Raw genomic sequence first — 19,378 nt, forward strand, 5'->3', positions numbered from 1 at the left:
TCACACAAGCTAAGGCCCTCTTGCACCTCAGTCTCTCCCGGCCTGCGATTGCAATAAGAAGGGAGCCTCCTGGATGTGATATATTATGTGATTGGGCTTATAAAGCTCCCGCATCTGGACAATCGGTTAGTGCTGAGAAACAAGGTAAAAGGTCCCCCTCTTTAAGGTTGCGATTGTGACATCTTTGGTGGGCCCGATCCCTCAGATCAACGATCACAAGGATAAAGCGAAATGCCACAGGCAAAACACTATAGCTCGTCGAGATGCGGTATTCTGCATAACAAAGGAAAATGACCCCCGGACATAGGTCTAAAGGTCTTAGTGCCTAAAGGCTGAGCCCCTGGTCACAATCCCCGGTCATATGATAAGAAAAGCGAAAAGGGGCTAAAACAAAGGGGGCTAAGGGGAATCATATCCTGTGGGTTCGTAATGTTTCAAAGGTAAAATCCTCGATTACAGAAAGGCCCTAATAACATAATACATGGCATTGAAGGCATATGGGTCGACAACTGAAGCACTGAATGAAGTATGGCGTGACAGTAGATCAATATGGGGGAGGGAGACTCAAGAAGACTTAATGGCACAACATGGTGCTCCACTCCATCATGCAATAAAGGACTACCTGGACACACTCCATTCCCAATCCATGACAGACATTCACAGTCAACCCACTCCCTACTCCAGTGAACGAACTACTCAGGAAATTAAGGCAAAATTGATAAAAAATGGTTGAGCAACAGGGGGAGCACATCACGACAGAGACGTGGCTTGATCAGAAGCCTTCACAGGAGCCGAAACAGACCTCTTCCTCCATCTTCCTCTTGTTTCTTATTATTTTATGTAGTTTCTTATTTCCAAGAAAGGGAGCAGATCCCCATGGTAATCTTTTTAGGTAGTAGGAGATATCACAGGTTGAGGTAGCTAGTACATTAGACAGCTGACCTTTAGCTGAGATATTTTGTAACAACTATTCTAGCTCCCCCTCTTCTCATAAATAGGGGAAAGAGACATTATATAGAGGTTCCAAAATTTCTCACCCAATGGGTCTGAACTCTATGATACCAATTTGGCTCGTAAATCTGTAAGTGAATGACTTGCATTTTAGATTGCATTACTTTACACATGCAAATATTTCAGACTATCAAAGAAATGGTGGTGATTCCCCCTTCTTAGTATTACAATATGTTATCCTCATGTTTAATTCCATTATGTTCATATTCTTCTCTGCATTCATGCTATAATAGCTGCTAGAAATTATTTCATGCTTCCTTATAGATCCATGTGTGTTGATTTATTAATGCATAATTCCTGTATGAAGGGCTAAATTTATATCTTCAAACTACTCTATATGAATCATAGCACCCATCCTCTCTTCAGTCCATTATCTCTGCTTGTAACTCAAACAAGTGTAGAATTTCCCATGGCTTGCAGCTCTATGTGTTCAATATAGAATTCTGGATGCTTTGGGCTCTATATGATGAGTTATGCTTTCTCCTAATCCTCTCTCATTTACTCTACAAGCTTATTAAGCTATAAGACCCTTTGAAGTAATCAACCTCTGCTATTTTATGTGATACTCCTGGGAACTGTGTGTGTGAGGAAGTACATGAAATACATAACTCATACCTTTGGAGGAATGAACCAAGCCCCCTAATTATATTTCATTACGTGACAATTGGAGTGTAGAAAACCCCTCACGTATAACCTTTCATGCAATCCTCTATTTAAGATGTCCTAGGTATTGGTCTACAATCAACTAGAGGTTGTCTCTAGTAGGCTTTTTGTCTCCCTTGTAGCACTTGTCCCACAGGGTGCTAGATTTAGCTACAACATCTTTCTGGAACTGTTGTCGGGGAATGTATTAGAATATTTTTCCCTAGGTATGACAAATTTTCACATTTCTGTTGTTAGGTGAGCAAGGGAAGAGTGGGTTGAAGATATCTCACCTTGGCGACTCCATTGTCAAATTTATGGTAAACATACTGGTGACTCCACTGTCCATATCTTTGTTTGATCATCCTGGCTTTCAAGCAGCCCCATACTCACTCTGATGCTACAACATTCGAAAACTTTCCCTAGTTTTAAAACTGAAATCATTCATATAGGGAAGTTTTCGAGATGGCCCTACCTGCATTTCTAGCCAACCAATTTTCCCCACTGGATTTCTCTTCTATTGTTGATTATCCTAATCATGTCCCTGCATATCATGAGTGGAATACCTATTTGCCTAGATTAAATGGAAATACAGAGAGAAGACCTAACCAACACCTCAAAGACTTTCATGAATGCATGGAGCAACAAGGTATTTTTCTTGAAAATGTACAAATGAAGTTGTTCAAGTGGTCTTTAGATGAGAATGATAGAGTTTGGTTTAAAATGATACCTCGTGGCAGCATATCTTCCTTGAAATGTTTTCATACAACATTCCATCAATATTTCAAATGATTTTCCCCACTGAATTCTCTATTTGAAGATTGTTGAGTGCAATTTAATGATGAAGACATTCCCGAGGTCAAGGACCCTGCTGAATATGTTTTTGGAGCTCCACTCCAAGTAAACATCCTCTTGCATCACGAAGCATCATCCAATGAGCAAGAAAGAGAAGAAGGGAATGTCATCCAGCTGCCAACAAACCTCAGGGGTCTTTTTCAGCCGAATGTGATGTTTCCCCTTCCTATGACAAATGCTACTCTGGTGAAGAGTCAAGTGATGCAGAGCCACCATGCTCCCAGTCATGGGAAGCTGCACAAGAAAATGAGGTTGACCATGAGGTTAATAAAGAAGCTCCAGTTCACAATGCACACCCTTCACATAGAGAGCAAGATCAAAAACCTCCTCCCATTTATGATGCATACTATTTAGAGGAGGATGAGATGGTTGCAGAGGTCCAGAAGGATCTGTTTACCAACAAGTGGGGAGAAAGCTCCCAACAACAGGTTTTTCAAGGAGAACCCAAAGTTGAAAGAGCACGTATATTCTGCTACTGCCTACTGCAGAAAGATCCCTGCCAGGTATTCTTAGTAGATTCTCCAATATATGACTCTTGCGGCTCATACAGTGAAGAGTCTATTGCAGATTTCCAAGAGGGTTGGCCCTTTGAAGAACGGGCAGTAAAGGATAAAAAACAAGCTTTTCTTGAAAGACCTAAGGCTGAGGAGCTAAGGAGTGTTTGTGTCTGCCCTGGCCAAGAGGATATTGTCCAGCAGACTGCTCATGAAAAGGAAGCAGCCACAAATTTTCTTTTTCAAGACCATGACCCTGTGGCTGAGTACATGAGCATGTTCTTAAGTCAACAGTAGAGGTTATTTATGGAGCATGCATCAAGCCTCTTATTTGCATGTTTCTCATGGTGCATGCTTGTTTTAATTTCTATTTTTCAACAACATGAATGCACTAGGTCTAGTACTCTAATGTTGGTCTGGCTCCATTGGATGGTTGAACTCACTTAGGTGAATTGAGCCCTGTGCATAAGTAGGGATGTATATAAATAAGCTCACTAGATGAACATTTACTTTCTAGTTGTTAGAATTTTTATTTATGCATTTTAGATTGAGGAAAGTCCCATGGAGATTTTTTGGTTATAAACATTCATTATAGTTCTTAATCCATGCCTAATGGTGAAGGATACTAGTCTGTAGGTTCTCAGTACCTTGCCAGCAAGGCACTATCCCCAATAGGAGCCAAAGAAAGATGGTGTAGCTAAATCTAGCACCCTGTGGCAAAAGTGCTACAAGGGAGATAGAAAGCCTCCTAGAGATAGCCTCTAGGTTGATTATAGACCAGTACCTAGGACATCTTAAATAAAGGATTGCATGAAAGGTTATATGTGAGGGGTTTTTAGCACTCCAATTGTCATGTAATGAAAGATAATAAGGGGGCTTGGTTCATTCCTCCAAAGGTATGAGTTATGTATTTCAAGTACTTCCTCACACACATAGTTCCCAGGAGTATCACATAAAATAGTAGAGGCTGATTACTTCAAAGGATCTTACAACTTAATAAGCTTGTAGAGTAAATGAGAGAGGATTAGGAGAAAGCATAACACTCATCATATAGAGCCCAAAGCATCCAAAATTCTATGTTGGACACATAGAGATGCAAGCCATGGGAAATTCTACACTTGTTTGAGTTACAAGCATAGATAATGGACTGAAGAGAGGATGGGTGCTATGATTCATATAGAGTAGTTTGAAGATATAACTTTGGGCCTTCATACAAGCATTATGCATTAATAAATAAACACACATGGATCTGTAAGGAAGCATGAAATAATTTCTAGCAACTATTATAGCATGAATGTAGAGAAGAATATGAACATAATGGAATTAAATAGGAGAATAAAATACTGTAATACTAAGAAGGGGGAATCACCACCATTTCTTTGATAGTCTGAAAGATCTGCCTGTGTACAGTAATGCACTCTGAAATAGAAGCCATTCGCTTACAGGTTTATGAGCCAAATTGGTATCACAGAATTCAGACCCATTGGGTGAGAAATTACGGAACCTCTGTATAATGTTGTTTTCCCCTATTTAATAGAAGAGGGGGAGGTGGAATAGTTGTTATAAAATATCTTAGCCAGAGGTCAGCTGTCTGATGTACTAGCTGCCTCGTTTTGTGATAGCTCCTACTGCCTAAAAAGATTGTGATGGGGATCTGCTCCCTTTCTTGGAAATAAGAAACTACATAAAATAATAATAAATAGGAGGAAGATGGAGGAAGAGGTCCTTTGCGGTTCCTGTGAAGACTTCTAATTAAGCCACGTCTCTATCGTGATGCACTCCCCCTACTACTCGACCATTTTCTATCAATTCTACCTTAACTGCATGAGTAGCTCGTTCACTGGAGTACGGAGTGGGTAGACTGTGAATTCCTATCATGGACTGGGAATGGAGTGTGTCCAGGTAGTTCTTTGCTGCATGACGGAGAGGAGCACCATGCTGTGCCATTAAGCTTTCCTGAGTCCCCCCCCATATTGATCTACTGTCGCACCATACTTTATTCACTGCTTCAACTACCGACCCATAAGCCTTCAATGACCTGTATTGTGCTATCGATGCCTTGCTGTAATCGGGATTTTAACTTTGAAACATTATGAATCCATGGGCTATGATTTCCCTCAGCCCCCTTTGGTCTAGCCCCTTTTCGATTTTCTTATCATATGACCAGGGGTTGCGACCACGGGCTCAACCTTCAGGCGCTAAGACCTTTAGACCTGCTTCTGGGGTTCGTTTTCCTTTGTTATGCAGAATACCGCATCCCGGCGAGCTATAGTGTTTTTCTTGTGGCATTCCATTTATCCTTGTGATCGCTTATTTGCGGGATTGGGCCCACCAAAGATGTCGCAATCACCAGCATGGAGAGGGGGACCTTTTACCTTCTTTCTCAGCACTGGCTGACTGTCTAGACACGGGAACTTTATAGGCCCGATCACATAATATATCGCATCCGGGAGGCTCCCCGCTTATCGCAATCATAGGCTGAGAGAGACTGTGGTGTAGGCATTCCTTAGCTTGTGTGATCGCTGATTGTTGATCTGTGGGGTGATGTCATCATTGCCACATGTCACCCTATGAGTGGTGACACATGTCACCTGGAAATGCCCCTATAGGACCCCTGAAAACGCCAAAACTGAGTGACACGTGTCCCCCGTATGGCCACGTCACCTTCCATACTGCCATGTGGAGGAGAGAGAAAGGGTCTGCTCGGCCAGGGTTTTTCCATGCATTTCCTTTGTTAATCTTTTTCGACCTCCCCCAACGCTTTTACATTGGATCGCAAATTGACGATATCACGTGATGTTGTGGGGCTGTGGGACTGCGGGATCGCAGGACTGCGGCATTGCGGGATCGTGGGACTGCGGGGCTGCGGGACTACGAGATGCGGGATTTTCTTGCCGTCGATTGCCGATAATCCTATGAATTCTAGGGGCCCGCTGATATTCTCAAAAAGGCAACGTGTGGGAGCAAGATTGTGGGATTGTGAGACTGCGGCACTGCGAGATTGCAGGACTATGGGACTGTAGGATTATAGGATTGTAGGACTGCGGGACTGCGAGAATGCGAGATTTGTTGTGCCCGAGGCCCTCCAAATCTACAAGTCCATTTTTGGACTTCCATATACCGTTGGAAAGCTCTTTTAGAGCTCTATGCAATGGGGAGAGTCTGATTTAGCACTGAGAGCTTCGATGGCTTTGTAAATGGCTTCAAACTTCACTACTCTTGTGTATTCTAGGAAACTGATAATTGCTGAAGCAGTGAGTGACAACATGGGGCATGTTATGGCCTAAATATACCTCAGGCTGAGAAAGATAGGTCTAAGGTAACATAAAACCACGCTTAACCTGGTAGCTAGCCCTACCAGATCGAGAGAGGGCTCTCTCCTTGTCAATCTCAGGAAATATGGCAAATAATGCAAGAGATGACTAATGTAAATACTAATTTTAGGCTAGGTATATGCTCATAGGAGTTTGATTGAGTTTGAAGTTGGTTTGTTGGATCAAATGAGGAAGGAAGTTTTGGGTCCGGGGAATGAACTCATATTTGCAGAGGTTTCTGTGGGGCGAGGTAGGAAAGTGTTTTAGTAATTCAAAGTAGGTGTAATGATGAGTCTCAAGACTAGTGAGGAGTTGGAGAGGGCATTCAAGTGTCATTAGTCCTCTTCAAACAGTAGAAAACATGTAAAACAAAATAAACCCCAAGGCAGAGCACTGAAACATCAATGAATTCTACCTTTACACTTGATCCATTTAGTTATGCAGAAAAGAGAGAGATAATGGCACACATAAACATATGATAACTTGAATCACAGAGGAAAAAACAATACTAATTCACCTTGCCACAAGAATCCCACAAAATGCTGCAAAACCTTGGTCTATTTCCTTGCCAAACTGCAGAAGTGATGTACAATAGTGCTCAAAGCATCCACAAGAGTCCAACCTTGACAAATGACTAAGAAAGTACAAGATATAGGCATCAAACCACCTATTCTAGCCATCAAGGGTCGAATCCATGAGTCAAGGAGCTGTTTCAACAAGATTTAAACTAGGAACTGAAAAATAGGCAGTGGAACAGCTTGCCTCTAAAACTATGGAAACTGATTCATTCATCCTTAAACCAACTCTAACTGATGTATCTACCTCCTTAAGTCAATTTTCATAATTTTTACATCATAGTACATCAATTTACATCATATTACATCATGAATTTGACCATGAGAGAGAAAAATTCAAACTGGAAGAAAACTAGGCGAAATTCTGAGCAAACAGGCAAAATTGGCAATTTTTCATCTTATGCGTAGCGCCATTTTTTGTGCATAACGCTTTTTCCAAGCCACTTTAGGAAGGCTTCCTGAATTCAAAATCAGGTTCAGGTTAGCTCATTGGAAATCTTGGTGAGTCTACTTTCTGGGACAACTTGAATTTTTTGATTTGGAGTCCATTTGCCCCTCCAAAAATGCAATCTCCCAAGACTGCTTCCTGTGTGGCCAAAAAGTGGTAGAAAGGGCATTTTTTGGGTGTTTTTGACCCTTTTGGAGGTCCAAAACTTGTCAAAATTTGCTAGCCATTTATGAGCATGCATAACTTTTCATGATGAATCCAAAAATGCAAATTTTTCTGCAAATGGAAGTCCCCATCAAAAGCATAGCACACACCTGCCAGAAAAACCTGTTTTTTGCCTGAAAAATTCAAAAATGCCAAAAATTTCACCAAATTTCTTGAAATTTGGCATGAGTGATCTGTGTTAGGTGCTATGCTGAGCCAATGAAGCTTCAGCCAAGATCTTGAGCTTATCTTTCTCTTTCTTGCTCCTCAAATTTCTTCTTAACTTGGCTTTTAGGCTTCTTATCCTTGTTTTACAAATTTTGTTCCGGGCCAAATAGTGATAAGCCATGTGGTGCAACATATTTTTCTCCTTGTTGGCTTTCTCAAGTAGCTTCTCCTAGTGAATATTCACCTTCTCCAACAAATATTCCCGGCCATTGTCATTTTGTTCAATGGATGTCAACTTGTCCTTTGCCCTCTTGGGCTTTTGTCGGTTTTCTTTGATGATCTGCAGCTCCAAGAGTTCTTTTTTTTTGGTAAGCTGCTTGTTTTCTTGCTCAAGGAAGTTGATAATCCACTTAGCCCTCTCAAGGTCAAGTGATAAGGCATGGATGTCAGCCTCTTTCTCTTTGATGACTTCCTTGAGTCTTGAGCTTTGAGAGCCCAAATCAATGTCCTCTTCCTGAATCAAAACAAAATCTCTATCCTAACCTTCAGAAGGCCCTTCATCATGTAAATACTACTATCCTTTATCCTGTACCTGTACTGCTAAAGAAGAAGGAAAAGCCCCTTTCACCCCAGGTGAAGATAGCACTTGCCTGTGGTTTGGTGAAGGAAACAAGACACCTTCCACCCCAGGTGGAGATAATACTCATTTAGCAGCTGCAAATAGTCTCCTTGTGCCTTTTTCATAAGTGACAAACACTGGCACACCTGTAGTTTCAGTCTCATGAACCTCTAGCTGTTTTGAAGGCCCTCCTTCCTCTTGAAGCACTGATGGGGTCACCTGAGGGCTTTTGAAAACCTCATGTGAAATGAAGGTATCCCATGAAATAATCAGCAAGCTCAGTTGATGCAAAACAACATTCTTGATCAATGAAAAATGGTAAATGCTATTGACCTACTGAGGAAGAGGTTTCCTTTGCACAAATGTAGCCATATTCTCAATATTTCTGCATATGAAATAGGGGAGGTTCATCAACCTCACTCTAGTGAAGTGCATCAGCAATCTAACATGGTAAGTATACAAATGAGAAATCCTCCCTTCATAGGTGAAATACTTGATAGTGAGTTTCATAAGTGGAGCATAAGTGTCTTGTAGGTATCTGAAAGGAAAGACCCTACTAATTTTCCTTTGATAACTAACCTTGATGTAAGGCTCATAATGCTCTCTGCCCACATGCTACCCCTTATTCCACTGTTCTCCCACATTAGGAATGCCTGTTGCTGCTGCAATAGTTTCAGGTGTCAAAGTGAAAGAGACACCAGCTAGGTTCACCTGGCCATTGTGAAGATGAAGAACAAATAACCTAGCAAGCTCATGGTGATATTTCACCCTCTCCACCATCTCACAAAACTGGTAACAAGACTGATGTTTAAAACATGTTACTGCAAGAGGGCAAGCTAGTAACTCTGTGAGAGTGGTGGGCTCCTCCCAGATGTGTTTTCCTCCTTTATGTGGTTTTCTTGGTGCATGAGCCTCTTGGGAAGAATCACTGACAGTTTCATCATCCCTCTCATATGCTGAATCTGTTTCCATACTTGCAAATGTGGAGTGAAGAATGATGAGTATGAAGATATTTTCTCAAATATAGGGTGACTGTTGTTTTTCTTTTGGGGATAAAAGGATTGACTGATAGTAGGACTGTGAATGAGGGTTTTGATGATGGCAATAGAGTTTTAGGGAATGATAGGGTTTGGGAAATGGGAATTAGGGTTTTGAGAATGGTAGGAATTATGTATAGGGCTTAGGGTTTGGTGATAGGGAGTAAGGTGAGTGTCAATGGGAGAGGGAAAGAGGAAGGGATTTAGGGAAACTTAGTGCAGGGGGATGGGATATAGGAAAATAATCACAAGGGAGTGAAAACAGAAAAAACAACAAAACCCTAGACAAGCTTGGCAAGACAACTTTGAGAGTAGCTAGGGTTTCATTTTTCAACATTCAAATCACCACCATGGATGAAAAAAATCTCTTGCTAGGCCAAATTGGAGGGTGTACTTGTTGAGAGATTATTTGCAAAATTGGAGGCTTGTGAAATCGATGCAATGTGTTTTGGAGCTCATCCAGCAGATGCATTGCGCCAACGCCCAGGTGCATAGCGCACTTTCTGTGCATAACACCCATTCAATTTCCTTTGTAAAACCTGCGCCAGGTGCATAGCGCCAGGTAGGTGCGCCGCGCCAGTGCCTAGGTGCGTTGCGCTGGTGACAATTTAAAATTTTGCTGCAAATTTCAGTCTTTCTCCTCAAAATGCAATTTTCTCCCTCTTGCTCTCTCTTTTGCACAAAATGAAGTTTTCAAACCCCAAGGAAAACTTTATATCCATCTTGACTTTAATTTTTCATTTAGAAACCCATTTTTCTAAAGTTCCTTTTCACTTTGCTTTAAAAACTCTATTTTTTGCAGTTTGGCTCTTTCTTTTTATCATTTGATGAACTGATGCTTTGATGTTTTTTGTTTCTTGCAGTGGCTGGAGTGCTGGAGTTGGCAAGGTGACCAAGGGTTGTAGCTGAAGCTTTATTACATATGAAAACATTAAAATTACATAAAATTTGTACATGAAATAGAAAAACTTTGTTTTCACCTCAAAACAAAGTTTTGAGGTAAAAACCCTTTATGAAGCAAATCATCAGTGAAATTTGTGATTTTATGAATTTATTAGACATCCTCATGTGGCTACTGACCTCTTATTGAGTTTTTTAAGACCATTGTGGCAAACACTAGACCTAATGAGACCTAAAAACCCTAAAATGACTTTTGCAACTGGAATGAAATAAAAATGATAGCAAATGATCTGTACATGTGAAAATAGGTCAACAGATAAATGACATGAGGGAAATTGACAAAGAACCACTACCATCAATTGATCCATGACCTAATGGAATGCAACTGATCGGATGAGACACCTAATATGCATGCAAAAAGAGAAATTTGATCACTAATGGAGGGATGAAGATACCGACACTAATAGGGCACACCAATAACAATATGGGGGCTACATTAACAATAACATTAAGGGGACTACACTATTATTATAGGGACCTAACATGCCCTTCTCCTTAAAAAAAGTGTTATCCTCAATGCTTGAGTAGTTCTGGATACTTCTGTATAAAATGCTCATCCTCCCATGTGGAGTCTTTAGCGAGCAAGTTTTTCCACTTAATGAGATACTTTGAAAATGATCGATTTTGTAGTCATCGAATTCTTATTTCCATGACCGCTTCAATATCCAATATGATTTTTCCTTATTCGTCAAGTTTTGGCAATATCGTTTGAACTAAGAGCTTATCATCGATAACCTTATTTAAGCATGAAACATGGAAAACTAGGTGTACTCGAGAAGATGCATACAACTTCAATTTGTATTCCATAGTACCAACCTTTTGCAACACCTTGTAAGGACCATAGTACTTGGGTGATAATTTATTATACTTCTTAGCTTGCCCGAGGGACATTTGTTTGTATGGTTGTATCCATAAAAATAGCCAGTCGCCTACGTCAAAACTTCTTTCATTGCAATGTTGATATGCTTGTTGTTGATGCTTGATGTGATCTTCCACTGCTTGAACCTTATAATTTTCTCTTAAATATTATGTGATGGATGGTGGGTGATATCCATAAAGTGCCATAAATGGGTTCATTTTTGTTGCAGTATGGAAGGAAGTGTTATACTACCATTCAGCTAGAGGTAACCATTTGACCCATTGTGTTTGTTTATCAAATACAAAGCAATGAAGATATCCTTACAAACATTGCTTTACTATCTCACTTTCCCCATTAGATTGAGGATGATAAGATGAGCTATGCGCTAATTGAGTACCAAGACAAGAAAATAATTTAGTCTAAAAATTTCCACTGAAAATGGGATCTCTATCACTTATAATAATCTTTGGGTTTCCATGTAGCTTTCATTAGAGTAATTTTGAGATATAAAATGGGCCTCCTAAGAAAAATGTACAGCTAAAATAAACTTTATAAGAACCAATAGGATTCAAGATGATGATGTCAACCATGGGTTTTGATTCACCATTTTTGGAGTAAAAAAGTAAAAGGTTAAAAAATAATAAAACAACTCTTTCAACTCATATTTTCAACTTATCTTCCTAATGTTTAACTCAAATTTCAAGTGGGAGTACTCGTTGGATGCAAAATTTAATTTCTCATCCAAAGATGTTCATAGGACTTAGTTGCTTTAGGAGTCCAAGAAAATGCATCTTTCTTAAGTAATGTTGTGCTACGATTCTCCCATAATTCTTAACAAACTTGCGATAATATCCTGTCAACCCGAGAAATTCTCGAAGAAGCTTTATGGTTGTGGTGATTTTCCATTCCTTAATGGATTTAATTTTTTTAGGGTCTACCTTAACACCCTCATGAGATACAATATCATCTAAATATTCCACCTCCTGTACTCCAAAGAAACATTTGGAGGTTTCTGCATATAATTGTTTCTCCTCCAATAGTTTGAGCACCTTGTCAACATGTTGAAAATGATCCTTCCAAGACTTGTTGTAGATTAGTATATCATCAAAAAATACTAACACAAATTTTCTAAGGAAGGGTTTGAAAATGGAATTCTTCAAATCTTGAAATGTGGAAGGCACATTAGTAAAGCCAAAATGCATGACCAAAAATTCATAATGACCCTCATGAGTTCTGAATGTTGTTTTATGCATGTCTTCAATATTCATTTTAATTTCATGATATCCTGAACAAAGATCCAACTTGGTGAAGTAAATTTCTCCATATAATTCATCCAACAATTCGTCAGTGACAGGAATGGGAAATTTATCTTTAATAGCGAGCTTGTTGAGCTCCCTATAATCCAAAAACATACTCCATGATCCATCCTTCTTGTGCACCAATACTATTGGAACAGATACAAAACTTTGACTAGGTTGAATTATACCAACCTTTAGCATTCTACAACCATACGTTCAATTTCACTCTTTTGGGCATAGGGATATCTGTAAGGCCTTATGTTTTGAGGAAAACTTCTTGGGATCAAATGAATAACATGATCATGATCACAGATAGGTGGGATGCCTTTCGGAGACTCAAATACCTTGGAATGATTGTCCAGGACTTTTTGGAGATCTGGAAATATATATGATTTCGATGTTTGAATTTCTAGTGAGCATAATTATGCAATTATGCCCTGTTATTATTTCTTTAGAAGCTTGTTCATGCCATAATAGTTAATTATCTTTCCTGGTTTCCTTGCGATTCCCCTTAATTCAGCTTCCTTTCCTTCCCAAAAAAAACTCAAGAAAACTTCTTGAAAATTAAAATTTGTCATCCCTAAAGATTGTAACCATTGGACTCATAGTATGACATCAGCATCGTGCATTGGAATGGAAAGCATTGGACTATTCAATAAATATTCCCCCATGGTTATCTTGATATTATGTCACTTTCTAGAGCAATTTATAGTTCCTCCATTCGTGACCATCACTTGACACTCTGGTGCTGGATAAAGAAAGCAATTCAATTCCTTGGCTCTCTTACAATGAATAAAATTATGGGTACTACTCGAATCAATCAACACTATTACCTTTTACTTCTTGATATTTCCTTCTATCTTGAGAGTTTGAAGAGTGGTGATTATTGCCAATGCATTACAAGATATGATCAAATTCATTTCTTCTTTCTTTGGGGTTGGTTCCTCTTGTATATCCTCCTCTTTTGATGTTTCTTGTTCCTTTCTCCCTCCTCTTCACAATCTATGTAAAATAAGTTCTTCACAACACACTTATGACCTTTACTGTATTTTCTATCACAATTGTAACAAAGCCATTTTACTCTTTTTTCTTCCAATTGTTGTGGTTTCAACCTTGTAGGTTGTGGAATGCTACGTCATAACAACACTTCCATCTTTATAATTGTGAGTGGTAGACTTCCTCGTTGCCATAATTTTACGTTCAAATTTTCTTGCCACCCTAAATGTATTCTCTAATGAATAATGTTCCCAAAGGCGAACCTCATGTTGGACGTTATCCTTTAAAATCTGTATGAAGACATCAATCTTATGCTCCTTTGGAATATCAGTTACCTTGATATCCAATTTTTGGAAGTCCTCAATTTGCTCTGCCATTGAACCCTTTTTTTTTAGATTTATCATTTGGCTAAAGAAGATGTTGCTCTTTGTATCCTCATAATGTGCTATCATTTCCTCCGTAAAAATTGACCAAGTGACAATTGGTTTACGAGAACAAATCCATCGAGTTCTAAATATAACGATGCAATGCGCACCTTTTGTGTTTGTTGTACATCATAGACATCAAAATATTGTGCTATTTGTAGTATCCATGTTTCCGGATCCTTGCCATCGAACTTGCTCATATCTATTTTTGGAATGTGGTGGGTCTTAAACCAAACATTGGAGTCTCTAAATCATAATTCATATTCTTTTTGTCCTCATCATGATTTTCATGGATTACCTTGTCACCACTGGGGAGCCTTTCTTGTAGCAACTTTGTCAAACCTTCCTTCAAACCTTCCATGTATGCTTTTAAACCTTCCATATCCCCTTTTAAACCATCCATGTCTCCTTTTATTTTTTTCTCTAAACCATCCATCTTAACATTCATCACTCCCAATTCATTTTTGGTTGCTCTTTGGGAGAGTGAAATTTGTTGCACTTGGTCTTGTAACTTTGATATATCATGTTGCATTTCTTCCTCTTCTTCGCACCATATTATAGCTTTTTGGTTGCTTACTAAGTATGTCAATTTTTTGTTTCGAGATGTCTTGGAATTAAATAATGATATCTATGCTTCTCTATTCCCTTTGAATAACTTCAAACTAATTCTTCAAACAAAATTTATGCAAATAAAAAAAAATATACACACCTTTTCCCTTGTTTTTTGAAGCTAGATATTGAAAATGTTGTATCTCTGTAATTTCATCTCTCTAAGATCTGAAATCCCTTCTTGTGCTAGCCCTCTGCGTCTTCTTTCCAATGCCACAAGTGAGACAAAAATTTGATTCTTCAAGATAAATGTATGCTCAATCTCCCACGATGGCCTGATTATGGACTAGTTCAGTAGAGTGAACTTGTACGAAGTGCCACATGCCATTGTTTTGACCTTCGACCTTGAAAATGATATATAGAAAACTATAGTTTGTTCACTTTCTACCTCCTTTTACGAGATTCAAATACGATTCTCAAAGGAAGAGCTATGACAATTTTCACTAGGTCACCTATTTGAGATGGAATTCTGAAGCCTGCAAAAACCCTAACTTCCTCAGATCATATCTCCTAAAATATAATGAACCAAGATCTGAAATTCGTACACGAAGTTCACTTATATTTTGGCTCCACGTTGTTGCAATTTCATCTTCTAGAGCATTGTAGAAAAAAAAGTATAGTAAAAATTCCAAGATGCCCTGTTTGAAAAAACGAAATCCTAGAATCCAAATATTTGATACCAAATATTATACAACTAGCTCACAAAATGGAAGAAAAGATAGATCAACAACTTGAGAATAACCTATTTGAGGGGGAAACCTCCTTTACATCACAACAACTTGAAAAATAACCTATTTGAGGGGGAAACCTCCTTTACATCACATAAATGAACAATTCTTGGATGATACAAATGAGAAGACCTACTTTCTATATATAGGAGTCTAAGCGGTCACAATATAATTAGAGCCTACATAACAATAATAATGTAAGTGCACAAAAATAACAATAGTGGGCTTCCATGAGGCACAACAATAACAATAGAGGGGCTACATTAAAATAACAATAAAAGGACTAGATTATTATTATAGTAACCTAACAAACAAACTGAGGTAACTAAGCAAATTTAATAAGACATATTTAACATATTTAAAATGATCATAATAATTAGATGTTCAAAAAAATTTGTATGACCGCGCACGACTGAAACCAACATAGATTCGTCTTAACCCTGGATCTATCAAGCACTGAGAGGGATCAAATCTCTCGAGGTGCAAACCTTTCATGAAGTTTTGCACTCAAAAAAGAGGTTTGAACCTCTAGAGATTTGATCCCTTTCAACACTTGATAGATTCGATGTTAAGATGGATCTAAGCTGATTTATTAAGTTAAATATCAAATTATTATATTTAGGTGTTGTTTATTTCTCCTGGAATTTAGCCATGTCAGAAATTCCATTAGGAAAAACATAGCCTCTTTAGACTCCGCTAAAAAATTATTGTATGAAAATTCTTTGTTTGTGAAACAAGAAACCCTTTTTTACTCAAGAAAAAAAGATCGTCAACTTACTCATGTCCCTTGAAAGGGACTAGGTATGTCCCTTGAAAGGGACTAGGTAGCTGCAGGCATTAGGTAGGCGTAGGGACTAGGCATTTGGGGGTTTCCCATAAAAGCCTAGGGAGTGAATAAAAAACTAACCCAAACATATATATATATATATATATTTATATATTTATGAACTAGACAAACTACAATTGGACTTGGAGTTGTTTAAAAAGAAGATAATTTTATATGAATGAAAATTTTATCAAAATATTGAAAAGGAAATTTTTTTTTTTTCAAAAGTGAAATCATAATTTATTTAAAGCTCAGGAAAAAAATCATAATGTAAATAATAAAATTAATGTATTAATGTAAATGTTATTATTAAAATTAATATCAAATTAGATTGTGTTAAACCCCACACATTCTAAGGTAATTTATTTATCATATAAATTACTCTCACACTTTGCTTCTCTGTAAAATTTGAACAAGATACGACACCCCAACAACGACGTAGCAAATGTAGAAAATCACATTCTCCTATGCAGGATAACACAAAGATACGACACCACAACAACGACGTAGCAAATGTAAAAAATCACATTCTCCAATGCAGGATAACACAATTCAACCTTTGACGCCGCAGCAGCAGTCGGTGCCGTCATCATAAACTTGTTTCAGTAAAGAAAGGCCGTAGAGAATGAATCACATTCTCCCATGCAAGATAACACAATTCAACTTTTGACGCAGCGGCAGTCGGTGGCGAGGTTGATTGGATAGCGTACACCATATGACCCGCACAACAGCATCGAGAAGCTGATTCTCATGCCTCGTCTTTTGTACAATTCTCGATCTCATTCATGATTTTGTTCCACATTTATTATTTAATGTCACCAAAGTTTCATAATGCCAAACACCTTTGATTCCCAACCCAACCCAACCCAACCTAGGCTCGGCAGGTAGACACACACCCTCTTAAAAGGCTTAGGAGGTCAGACCAAAGGGTTCTTGGCAGCGGAGGGCACCAATTTATTTTTCCAGAAGCTCGCGTACTCAAGGGCTATGGCAGCAGGTTGCAGGTGGTGTGATGGAATTTTATGTTCTGAAAACCAAAACTCACAGGATGACTGCTATTGTGATTCAAAGAAAGATGGTATGAAAGAAGAGGTTGCAGTTTTAAAGAAAGATGATATGGAAGAAGAGGTTGCATTTTTAAGAAAATGGAGTTTTGTTCCAGGGGAATTAACATCACCACTATCAGCGACTGGAGATTATGTTACCCTCTTCTGCAATTCCGATGGATCCCAATTTTTCGCACACAGCTTGATTTTGGTGAGAATTGGATACTATTTTGTTTTATAAAATTGATGAAAGAAAGAAATTATTTTAATGTTTACCAGGTTAAAAATAGCTTATGAGACGGGTAAAAATTTGATACTATTTTGCTTTATGAAATTGATGAAAAAGAGAAAGAAATTATTTTAATGTTTATAGGCTAAAGATAGCTTAGGAGACAGATGACTTTTTCATAGGTTTCTGGACAAATTCCTTGCTGAATAAATTATCCAAAAAACTACCAACATATATAAATTCATCTCCATCTCTTGTGTTGTTTTTAATATGGTTTAATTTTTGACACAGGTGAATAGATCAGAGGTTTTCAGAAAAATGCTTGAAGAAGTGGATCTCAGAGAAAAAGAAACCAGGGAAGTAGTTATTCAGGAAGTTGGTGGTGAAAGCCTCAAAACTTTTCTGAAATTTCTGTACATTGCCCAGGTGAGCTCTGAAGAAATGCATGCGAATTACAGAGAGCTTGTGAAGCTCGCCCATTTCTACCAAGTGAAGTTGCTCCTGGTGAAACTGGACAAATTCATTTCCAGTGAGATTGTGAACCAGAACAACTGTGTTGAAATTTTGAAAATGGCTTACTTATATGATTTGGAAACAACGAAAGAGGCCGCTCTTAATCTTATTGTTCGTGATCTCAACGATGAGTTGTATGACATAGCCTTTGAAGAACTGCAACCGGACCATCCATGGATGGCTCGGGATCTTTCCAAATCTATTTATAAACGGTTGCGGACAAACGGTTGCGGGAAAAACAAGAAAGCAGTTAGTTGCGGACAAACGGTTGCGGGAAAAACAAGAAAGCAGTTACTTTAGTGGTTTCGTGACAGTGACCTGCTTTGTTCTAATTGGGGTCTCCCCAATTACTTTTCTGTTTTCGTGACAGTTAGTTTGTTGGTTCTACTTCGGATCCCGAGTTTCATCTTGATTTAAATTCTTGCAGCTTGTGGTATAATAAAGTCCGAGTCAAATGGTTTTTGGTTCTTCGTCTTTTCATGGTTCTAATTTATGTTAGATTTATATATTCATTTTGTTGGGAATTGTTTTATGGACTAATTGTCATTTTGAGATCTACCGTGGGATCATTTTGATGGTAATGATAATGGGTTTGAAAAGACCTAACATGGTAGGAGAGCTTTGGCGTAATGATAATGGGTTTGAAATGACCTAACATGTATGAGAGTTTTGGCCCAAGTTGGATTCTATGATTGGCCAAGTTCATTTTCTGGTTTGCATTTGAGGGGATGTTGGATGAGTATTGGATTTGCACACATTCTAATGGTAATGATAATGGGTTTGAAAAAACCTAACATGGTATGAGAGCTTTCGCCCAGGTTCGATTCTACCATTGGCCCAAGTTCATTCCCCGATTTGCGTTTGAGGGGGGTGTTGGATGGGTATTGGATTTGCGTGTTGGATGGGTATTGGATTTGCACACTTGTATTGGATTTGATCCACCCTGGTTTTTGTGTAATGGGTTCTTGTGTAATGGGATCCACCCTGGACCCACTCTAATGGTAATGATAATAGTTTGGAAGTTTACTAATGCCTCTCGATTTTGGTGTAATGAAAAACCTAATAATGTATTTATTTTATGGGGTTTTAAGTCCATGACTATTTTATTTTGGGGTTTTGGGGGTTTTTATTTGAAATTGAAATTACTTTTTATCAAATCCTCATATGTTATTGTTTAAAATGTGTTTTTATTATAATATAGATTAGGCATTTTGGAAAACTTTTGGAGAACTTAAATTATAAAGAGTTCACAACTTAAACTTGTAATGGTAATGATAATAGTTTGGAAGTTTACTAATGCCTCTCGATTTTGGTGTAATGAAAAACCTAATAATGTATCTATTTTATGGGGTTTTAAGTCCATGACTATTTTATTTTGGGGTTTTGGGGTTTTTATTTGAAATTGAAATTACTTTTTATCAAATCCTCATATGTTATTGTTTAAAATGTGTTTTTATTATAATATAGATTAGTCATTTTGGAAAACTTTTGGAGAACTTAAATTATAAAGAGTTCACAACTT

At 38.2% G+C, this 19,378-nt stretch overlaps 1 protein-coding gene across 1 annotated transcript; it reads left to right on the plus strand.

Moving 5' to 3' along the window:
* Positions 1 to 16,928: 16,928 nt before the first annotated feature.
* Positions 16,929 to 18,767, plus strand: LOC149166415 (putative BTB/POZ domain-containing protein At2g40450). Its single transcript, XM_089431342.1, has 2 exons — positions 16,929 to 17,325; positions 17,635 to 18,767. The coding sequence occupies exons 1-2, from the start codon at positions 17,056 to 17,058 to the stop codon at positions 18,154 to 18,156; spliced, it is 792 nt and encodes a 263-aa protein (XP_089287468.1). The 5' UTR covers positions 16,929 to 17,055; the 3' UTR covers positions 18,157 to 18,767.
* Positions 18,768 to 19,378: the final 611 nt, after the last annotated feature.

Source organism: Pinus tabuliformis, chromosome 5_1, assembly GCF_031772625.1.
Source record: "Pinus tabuliformis cultivar Carrire ecotype Pingquan chromosome 5_1, CPIR1, whole genome shotgun sequence".
In the NCBI taxonomy this organism is placed as follows: Eukaryota; Viridiplantae; Streptophyta; class Pinopsida; order Pinales; family Pinaceae; genus Pinus; species Pinus tabuliformis.